Source organism: Cariama cristata, unplaced genomic scaffold (assembly GCF_000690535.1).
Source record: "Cariama cristata isolate BGI_N322 unplaced genomic scaffold, ASM69053v1 scaffold2230, whole genome shotgun sequence".
NCBI classification, from domain to species: Eukaryota; Metazoa; Chordata; class Aves; order Cariamiformes; family Cariamidae; genus Cariama; species Cariama cristata.
In genome coordinates, this window is record NW_009593858.1 from 1 (window position 1) to 10,391 (window position 10,391).

The window sequence follows — 10,391 nt, forward strand, 5'->3', positions numbered from 1 at the left end:
TCCCACGGCTTCGCTTGTGAGTCATGGGTGGGGTTTCAATCGTGGGTAAACAGATGAAAGCATTCCTGTTGACACGGAGGTTTTACCAAATCCAGTCGAGGTATGAGAAGAGCTGCCGTCATTGTTCAGTGGAATTTGAGATGGCAATTTTGGTAGAAAAAAATTGTGCTGAGAAGGCAGGCCTTGAGGTCTTTGGGGAGCACTGAAGTTAATGGAAGTCACAAGCAGAGAAACATAGGATGCTGTTTCCTTCAGGAATGTGTTTCTGAAAATACGATGCCATTCCCAGAATTTATGTTCAAAATGGGTATTTCTCTTCATCTCTCGACCCACTCTCTGGCATGAAGTTTTGAAGCATTTTACAGCAGTCTGAGTCAGAAGCCCTTAGATACCTGCATTCAGAAAAATCGGTTTAGATATATTTTGCAGAGATGGTGTACATTATTACAATTATTTCTATTTACTATTGAGACAATAAAATCTGAAATCTGTTGCATCTATGTACTTCTGTTATGAAAATATTTCCATATAGGACCAATATAGATTATACTATGAAATTGTACCAAAAAAAAAGAGAAAACTTTCACATCTTTAAAAATTTCAACGAACGTCTCTGGCACTGAGTTTGCACAACAAAAGAGATGTCCTAAAATGTGTGCGCTGTTCCAGCTGAGTTGTTAGCCCATAAAGGAGTATTCTGTTATCCTTTTAATCTGCTGCTCTTTAGTAATTTTAATTTGTTATATATTTCCTGGAATGAAGTATACAACAGTGCAATTATAATTTAGTGTTTTATACCTTGCAGATGATGTTGTAATACAAGTCAGTGCTTCCTCTTTTGTTTTCCCATATACCATATCTCCTCCAAAGTTCATTTTTCTCAGGCTTTGTGTTTGCTATGTCACAGTAAATCCTTCCTTCTGTTGAAATTTCAGTTACTATTGCAATATTTGTAGGAATGTTCTATTTACCAAAATCAAAAGTTGTCTTGTTCTGTTCTTGTTATCTGCTACAATTATACAGTTTCAACTGGACAAGCCATAAATTGTAAGAAGTATTATTTCAGACTGAGTTCCAAAATACAGTCCCCATTTCTGGTATAAAGCAGCCAAGTGAAAGTCAAAGACAAGTAATAACAAAAAATGGCATGTGAAGGGAGCCAGGTACCCTGTTCTGCTTTTTCTGCCCCAGTTTCCCAAGAATGTTCTAAATAAATTATTTCTTTCCTCTTGGCTTTCTTGGCCCATATTTTATTCAAGCTTTTTCTCTTGCAAAGTTGTCTGCTAATTTTATGCATGTCTTTTTTGTCCTTTTCTTCCCAATCCCTTCTTTACTTAGGGACCCTTTTTTTTTTTTTTTTTTTCCTTATGCCAGGAAGAGATTCCCAGTAAATAAATGTTGAGATCTTTCCCTTAGAAATCTCATGAATCTCACTATGTAGCTGTGGGAGGAGGATTACCATTTTCAGCTCCTGAAGTTACACTGCATGTATGAGAATCTCAATATACAGTCATTAGATTTTTGCGTTTGCAAAGAAAACCTTGAGAATGTAAAATTTGAAATTTCTATTGTCAATCAACAAGTTTAGGCAGTCACTTTTAAAATAAAATACTAAAAATTAAAAAAAAAGTCTGGAATGATTCTGCTTTTTAATGTTTAGTGTTGGCAGTACACTCTCCAGTTTATATTTACCTTGTCAAGTATTTTTATGCAGTTCTGGATTCATTGTAAATTATTTTAACGCACACATAAAGGACAGATGTCACCTTAGTATAACTGCCATTTGGAAACTGCCAGCATCAGTACTGGCAACGTAAGAAGAGAGATGAGCTGCCTGGATAAACGAGATACTCTTTCAAGAACCTGAGGTGTAGGCAGGCTCTGGAGAGATGAATGTTTTAACATTTAATTTGCTCTTACCTATTGTACCTCAAAGGCTCTGAAGGGAGCAGCCTGTACCCAAACTGATTGTATTTCTGCTATATTTTTGTTAATAGGCAATGACACATCAGACACACTCATATGCATTAAAGTAGGCACATGACACCTCATTCAAATGTATGATACCATTATTAAAGATGCTCAGCAAAGATAATTGCCAAGTTACTTAAGCAAATACACTTAGAGTGCCATTTAGCCATTCACCTTGGAACCAAATAACTATCATTTTACATCTCCAAAAATGCAGCTCTGCCCCTCTACAGTGATGCAGTAATATATACCAAAAGCATTATCCTCAAGTGACATAATCTCTTTGTGCAAATACTTGCCAGTGACTCCCGGTCTGTATTATAGAGACAACTTGCCTTAGAGATTCAAAAATCCTATTTCCTCAAACCTGCAAAGCTTAATATGTTCAACTTTTATTCGGCACTTACTTGGAGCTTTCTAACTGTAATGGTTAGTTCTTATATAGCAATTTTAATAAAGGCAGCTCAAATTAAATCATAAAGAAAATGATTCCATATATAGGGGTGGGAAAATGGAAGCGTTTGTTGTTAGTTCAGTATCACAACGTAGTGACAGATTCAGAAGAACCTATGTATTTGGCCTAGGCTGCTGCTCTGTTCACTCATCATTACTGTCAGAGAGGAATAAAACGGTAACTATGAAGCTGGGGAAGACAATTTTTCTTTAAGGTAGCTTGAAACATTTCACTGTAGTGGATGGAATTATGTCTTCCTGTCATTCACTGCTAAGCAGACACTTTTGAGATGGAATCAAAGCCCATAGAAATTTGTGGAAATCACAAGTACTTCACTTTTAGCTCAGCATTGGAGAAATTTACCCTTTAAGCACCTACCACCCTGTTTTCACTTCTGTAAGTTCATGAGTGTGATGTAGTTATCCTTGATTCAAGGTAGTAAAATTGAGATCAGAATTAGATTACTACCACAACCTTTGCAGTGAAAAATGGTAACTTGAGGACAGAATCAGTGAAAATCCACTCTTGGAGGCATCCAGTATCAAGAGGCATCAGGGTTACAGACTAATGTGATATTTGTATAAGCAGCAGTATTACCCTGGCTTTAAGGAATATTTACTGTTTTCCTCAAAAAGAAAGCAGGCTGATTGGATGGGGGAGCACATTAAACCGTTATATACACACTGGCTATCATTTATAGCTAAAATTTTATTCAAGCTATTTTTTTCTTTGCTCTCAGGTATTGTCTTTGCCCCTTTTCATTTTTTCTAAATCCAGCCATTTAAACCTCCATTTTTTGGAGTCCATTTCCTGTCACGTCTTCAAGCATGTTTTCTCTTGTCTTCCTATGCCCTGCCTTTGTAGTCCACATATGTAGACATCTATGTGTTTTTCAGTGTGAGAAGATAAAAGCTAAAGTGGTGAATGGTGTCAAATGCATGTAGACATTGGGCCACTTCAATGGCACTGTGCCCTGCAAGCAAGATCTGAGCCTCAGTTTTGAGGCTTCTCTTGAAAACAGTTGCTTGGTATTCTCTACCTCGCATACAGTTTTCCCCAATCTATAGTCCACTTTTTTAATGTACCAAATTCCTCTTCCATTTCTTCTTTTCACTGGTAAATTGGCATTTTTTGTACTTTTCCCCATGGTTTAGAACAGCTTTCCTGACTATTTGCATCTGACTATCTCTGTCTACATCTGGCTTCCCTGTCTACAAACACAGCACAGAGCCACACAAGAATAAGAACTAAAGCATCACAACTTCTGGCATCTCATTTGTCCTCCTAAGCAGCGAAGTATTTTAACCCCATGCTGTACTGCTTCCAGGATGAGGAAGCATTGTGTTTCACCATGAGGCCCTGCAGACTATTTGGCCACAGACAAACCTGCAGTGTCGGTGCGTGGTGCGTCTGTCAGGCCTGTGCAGGGACCTCAGTAGATCACAGTGGTTTAACAGAAATAATGGAGAAGCTGACCTGAGTAAACCATTGTAGAACTACCCTGTGGACACCTTTACAGCAGTTTACATCTCTTATTGAGTGGTTTAGCTTGCATCAGTGAATCTCAAAGGTTTTATAGCTGACTCCTATGGAAAGCTCCTCAAAAAGGAAATTAATTCTTATAAGGCAGTACCACAATCTAAAAGTTGCATAAAATGCTTTCATTGATTTTTTTCCTTCCATTTTCTTGATTGCATAATAGAAGAATCCCTATTTCTGTGTGCTATTGTCTTTGTGAAAATCAATTTGTTTACAAAAATGTAGCCTTGACAGACAGCATTTCCTCAGGTCTAACAAAATTACTACCAAGGAGCCATTTTTCTTGCCACAAAGATGTCTTAAGACATTTTACAGCTGCAGATTGGGTATCTCATTGTAGCCTCTTGTGAGTTTAGCAGGGTGCAGGCTGGATCATATCAGGTAACAGGCTTCACAGATCAGCTTCTTTCTCTAGAGTCTGCTGTATTCTGTTCCCCAACATAACCACACTTTTATTTTTGTCTTTTAAAAAAGTTTCTTTAGAGTTACAAAGGAAAAAAAAAATCAGGTTGCCAATTTATCCTTACTTGATGTGATTTTTACCTTGTTTAAAAGCAGCACAAGTAATTTTTTCTGAGATGAGAATGTTCTCCATCTCATCTAAGCACTGATTCTGAAGTTTGAATTACAAATCGGGTGGAAACATCATTCATTTTTTTGCAGCTGGCGAGAGTGGTTAAGAAAAGAGAGGCAGTGATGTTTCTCCCTGCAGAACATAAAAGTGGGAAGGGCAGTTCCCATTACAATCTGCACACATTACTGTGCCCTGATGCTGACAGCAGGTTATGGCTTTTGCTTCCTTGTGGTGTAGAATGGGAAAATGCTACACCTTTTCCTCAATTTGATCCGCAGGCCACCTGGACAGTCTTGGTTCCTCTCGAAGTCCTGGGACTTCAGTTACCTCGGTTTCACGTTTTCCTTCTCCTGTGCTGAGTTAGCAAAGAGAATGAGCGGCAGCAGGAGCAGCCAAATTGGGAGCAGGAGGAACGCGGGTGCTTTCCCTGTCCTGCAGGAATTGCTTTGGTTGCTCTGTATCTTTAAGAGGCTGACCCTGTCCCACGGTGAGCCATTATAAAGGCAGGTGAGCAGCAGTGCCCCGATCAAAGAGCTGAGAGCAAAGCAGGGTGCAGGTCCCCTGTAATGACTGGCCACCACAGTTGGGGATATGGGCGGGATGACGGTAGGTTATAGCATTTCCGTGCTGCGTCTCTCTGTCCTCCCCCACTCATTTTCTTTCTAGAACTGTTGCCTGAGCCCTGCAGAGCTGCCTGCTTTTCCATGTCTGCAAGCACCAAGTATATACAGCAGGTAATTAATTACTTTATTGATGATAAATAGCACGCAGAAAGTGGCACCAAAAGATGCACAAAGTTAACGCCTGCTGCCTTTCGTTGATGAAATCAATGTTCTGAAACTGAGGGAAGCATTACCGAGTGATTCTTTTTTTTTTTTTCCAGGCTGCAGATATTACAGATGAGTCCCTTTCCAAAAAGCTGTTATGAAAAGGATTAACTGTCTGTCTCTCCAAAAGCAATTCTTTTAAGTAAAGATTTTGTAGGGCACTAAGATCTTCTGATCCTGTGCAGCTGTTGAAATGTGGTATCTAGGCTTCCATAGAAGTGAATAAAATAATGTATATGTTATATATTTCTGGAACACCAATAACTTGTACAGATCAGTATCAGAGATCTCTTATAGAACAATTTATGCTTTCTGAGTTGACAGTTTTTAATTTAGTCATCCTCATTTGCTTCTCACCTCCAAGAACGTGTGTCACAGAGTGAGAAGATATGTGAAGCTACTGAAAGATTCCTACAACAGTGTTTTATAGCACCTGCATCCTTTATGGAGAAGGATGGATGAGTGACTGATGTTGTCCAATAACACAGTCTTTTGCATAACTTTGAGGAGTCTCTCTTTTGACAGCAATTACTTTAGCTGTTGAACGTCCAACAAGTCTTTTGCATAATCTTCAAGAGCCAGTCTCTCTCTCCAACAGCAATTATTTTAGTTTCTGTGAGTCCAAAAGCAAGTTTGAATGCTAAGTGAAGCTGGTTAGTGCTGGTAGATAATGTGTTTGGGCATATAGGTAGTAGGAACAAAGCCGTGTATATTTTTAGGAAGCTTATAAGAGACAAATTATATTGCCTAAGCTTGTGTAACAGCATTTAAATGCTAAATCTGCTTTATAAGCAGACTGAGAAAAGATATTATTTCGTAAGCTTAGCTTTTCAAAAAATGCCAAAGACAAATAAGAGTATAACAAATCAGTGATTTTGTTATGTAAACTTAAGGAAGGTAAATACCTGTGCTTGATTAAAAAAAGTTTCCACTTGTGAAAGTATGTGAGAATGCTACAATTAAAAACGTTCTTGAGAATCTTAAAGTAAAATTGTTACTGTTAATACTTCATGAACGTAAGCAGTAGAAGAACTTAATTGCCTCTTGCACTACCATACCAACGTAGAAAAAGAAGTCATAAGTAATTCTTCGATACAGATAAGGTTTTGTTATCTCAAACAACATAAGAATGTTCCAGCTCTGGCAGTAGAGAGCTGTGTTATTAAATTGGTCTTTCTCCCCACCCTATTGGGGTCAGAAAGTTCAAAAATGTTAATTATCACACTGTGCCCTTCACTCAGGGTACAGTGATACCATAATGGGCATGAGTGAAGAATGGAGCTGCCTCAAAGACTTACTGCAGTCATAAAATGGTTTTAAAAATAACTGCATAGTCAGTAGCTAAGAGATTGAGTCATCTGCATCTAATTTGAATCACCAGAGCTTTTACACTGTCTTTCCCAGCAAGAATTAAACGCTTTTTCTTTGGGGCAGTGTATGTGTGCGTGCAAGTGCGTTTACACCTGCACGCACCTTGGAAGGTCTTCAGATACTTTAGCCAGGTAATTACAAACTGTGCAGAAAATTAGTGGCACAAGTAACTGAAGATACAGCAGTCTGATGTGCTGTGATTTCCTCTGTTTTCTACAAGATATTTGAATCCCCCATCTTGTTGCAGTCTATTTGTGCTAATAAAACCACACCAGCTTAGAATGTAAATGAACTTCTCGGATACCAAACTTTCAAGTCTCTCCTGCTCGGCAAACTTTACTTGAAGCCTCATGAAAACCTGTAATGATTATTTTGTGTGTAGTAGGAAGAAAATAACGCTGCTTTCCTTTCCTTTTGAAGGACCTTCAGAGTGGCACAGATCTTATCCTATTGCCCAAGGGGACCGCCAGTCACCTATTGATATAGTTTCTGCAAAAGCAGTTTATGACCCTAATCTGAAGCCACTTGTTATCTCCTATGAATCATGTACATCTCTCAACATCTCCAACAATGGCCATTCAGTCATGGTTGAGTTTGAAGATACTGATGACAAGACAGGTGAGACTAACAGCCAGCTAACTAACTCGAAGTACTATTTTTTGACTTAGTAAGGGAAACAATTAAGTACATCCTGTATCGTATATTTTATATGATGTATAATTCCACTTTAGAACAAGGTATATGACTAGAGCCCTCTGTATTTTCTCCTCTTGAGCCTCACAGTTCGTGTCTTTGCTTGAGTCTCTCTAGCAATGCAATACTGCACGGCAGAATAGTGTTTCTGCATTAGGGAAAAGCTCTTGCATCAGGAAAATCAGAAGTCTGCTTGCAGTGCTTCCCTTTTAAATGGGGATTGTCAGTTTGCTAGACAGGGAACCCATGCATATCTCCAGTAGTCCTGACCGTGTCCAGCATGCGGAGTAGGTGCGTATGCTCCTTGCTGCCCTGTTTCCACAACCATCCAAATCAAAGATGCTAACACACATGCCAGCTCTTTCTGGCTCACTGCCCAGTTTCCATCCAGAAGGGTAGGGAAGAGAAGAGGATTAGCAGAGGTCAGGTGTAGTCATATTCAGTCACTACACCAAGTTGTATCTGGACCAGTTACTGTTACCTTGTATGGTTTTCTTCTTTCCTCCCTGCCTCATAGCAGTTCCGTTTCTTCAGAAATTATAAAATCATCAGTTAATTCTGAGTTGGTAGCAGCTTATGGATGTTGGACTATCTGCAGTTGTGTATTATTCTTGTCTCAGCTCTTGGCAGAGAATAGAAATGCTTTAAGTGATTGATTACTTCTGTTAATTCTAATTCCATGGTAGACCTTGCTTTTACATCTGCAGGGGTAGGGGGAGAGCACTGAAATGGAGATGATAAAGTAGCTGATAATGGGAAGAGTGCATTTTAAAAAAAACACTCTGAAAAAAATTTTAAACCTATCAGCTGATTTAATCTTCCATTTGGGTGTGTGTATTGATTCCTGCTAAATAGGCTATCCTAGATACTCAAAACCAATTACTTTTTCTGTGAAGTAACTTGTCTGTGCTGGCAACCCTTTCAAATAAGGGCTGGGTGTTAAAATTCCAGCTGTTTTCTTTTAAAATTTCTCTTCTGGAATGAATCTAAGAAACTGCCCAACTGAATGGTCAGGTTTTCAAGCATCTTTACTGAATTGGAAAAGAAGGCTGGATGTTCATTTTCCAAAATCTTACTATATAGATCCCTTAAGCATGTCACCCTACATGTGATTTTGTAAAATATATCTGGAAGCATTATCTTAGCTTGCTAACTACTTATGTGCAATTCTAAGCTGAACTGTATCTACATAACAGTGAACTTTATCCAGCTTTAGACGTTTAAGAACATCGCCTATTACTCTGCATTTAGAGATATAGACTTGGAATACATACCGGAATGCAGACCTCTGCCCTTTCTATGCTAAGCATGTGCCTTGTTTTAATAACATTTTCAAGGAGGAAGACTGCTAGGAGTGGAAAACATGGTTTAAAGTGTTTTTAGTTGTGTTGAAATAGATCTGGTGACTCACAGCTCTGCATAAATGGCACAACAGAATTTTGACAGTAACCCATCATAGCTAGATTTCTTAAAATATTTGAGACAGGTGATGCATTCCATTGCTAAGTTCAGAAAAACTTATTAGGAGACACTTATATTCCTAATTAATACTAAAACCTTTGCTTTGGCAAGGCCAGTTTTCTGCATAAAGGCCAGCTGGAACTATACACATGTGGTAGCACTGTGCAAGCCCCAGCTTTAATTTTTTTAAATAAAATGTTATGGACTACACTGAGGATAAGTGCTTTACAGTTACTAAATGTGACTTTAATTTTCTTAATATAAGACTTTGATCAGGTTTTCATGTCTGTTGGGCAAAATTTATTTGATTTAGTGCCATATAAAATTACAGGAGGATTACTGATGCTGTTGATGAAGTATCTTCTACAGATGGCATCTTACACTTAAGAACAGATGAATGTTTTATTTCTGAATGAGGTATGAAGTTTCTCTGCAGCACTTCCTCACCTTTATAAGGTGATTTGAGATTCTGAATGGTGTTGTGTAAAGTACAAGCTATTATATTACCTCTTTTCTGGGATCAGGTATTTAAAGGAAATGGAATATAGCTAACCTCCACTAGAAGTAAAGATACTCTGAAGAGGAAATACTTAGCTGAATTGTCTACGTGATGTTCAAGGTATCTACACGCTTTTGCACAAAATATCAGGTAGCACTGTCAAATATTTTGGGTACCTGAGTTTCAAATTGCTATTTATTTTTTAATATTCAACTTGGATTTATTGTGTTTAACAGGAAAGGCATAACCATAACAATGGCTACCACATCTTCATATGTCAAATAGTCTTTCAAAAAAGCTATAGAATTCTGTACAAGTAGCCACTCAATGTTTTTAATTTCAATTTTTATATGAATTCAGGTGCTTTCCATTAAGAAATCCAACCCTTCTAAATGTCTGGATGATGCATCTCTTTCATATTGGCAATGGGGAGATCCTGCTGGGTTTTTTCCACTATTGTGCCAACACTGGTTAGGTTTTACTAATAGGAAGCTAAAAAGGCAGGATGCTTAAGCTTTTTCCTCTCTTCTTTTTTCTTTTTTTTCTGCCTAGCAATCAGTGGTGGTCCCTTTGAGAACCCATTTCGGCTAAAGCAGTTTCACTTTCACTGGGGTACAAAGCACAGCCAGGGATCAGAGCATACAATTGATGGCAAACCTTTTCCCTGTGAGGTAATGATGATTTTTTTTACAGATGGGATTCATTCATGCAAATCCTGTTGACACATGACTTTGTCTGCAGTGGGGACGGGATATCCCTTAGGATTCTGATTACTCACTCACCATGGTTAGGTCAGCACAGACTTTAATGAGCAGGTGCTATCCATAGCTTAGAAATGACTTCATCTGGGGGCTTTTGAGAAAGTTCTGCAAAGCTAGGACAAGGCACAGGCCTTTCTCAGCCAGTCTATCCCAAATACTACAGTAGCGTACCATCCTGGAGTCTACCAGTGAGTACTGGAGCATGGTGCTTCATGGGATGAAGGTCTATACCAGGGAAGTT

General features: G+C 38.5%; 1 protein-coding gene across 1 annotated transcript; it reads left to right on the plus strand.

Moving 5' to 3' along the window:
* Positions 1-5,088: 5,088 nt before the first annotated feature.
* On the plus strand, positions 5,089-10,111 carry LOC104158165 (carbonic anhydrase 7-like). The gene is made up of 3 exons (XM_009695747.1): positions 5,089-5,144; positions 7,157-7,354; positions 9,942-10,111. Exons 1-3 carry the CDS (start codon positions 5,105-5,107, stop codon positions 10,109-10,111), a joined length of 408 nt encoding a protein of 135 aa, XP_009694049.1. The 5' UTR covers positions 5,089-5,104.
* The last annotated feature ends 280 nt before the right edge of the window (positions 10,112-10,391 follow it).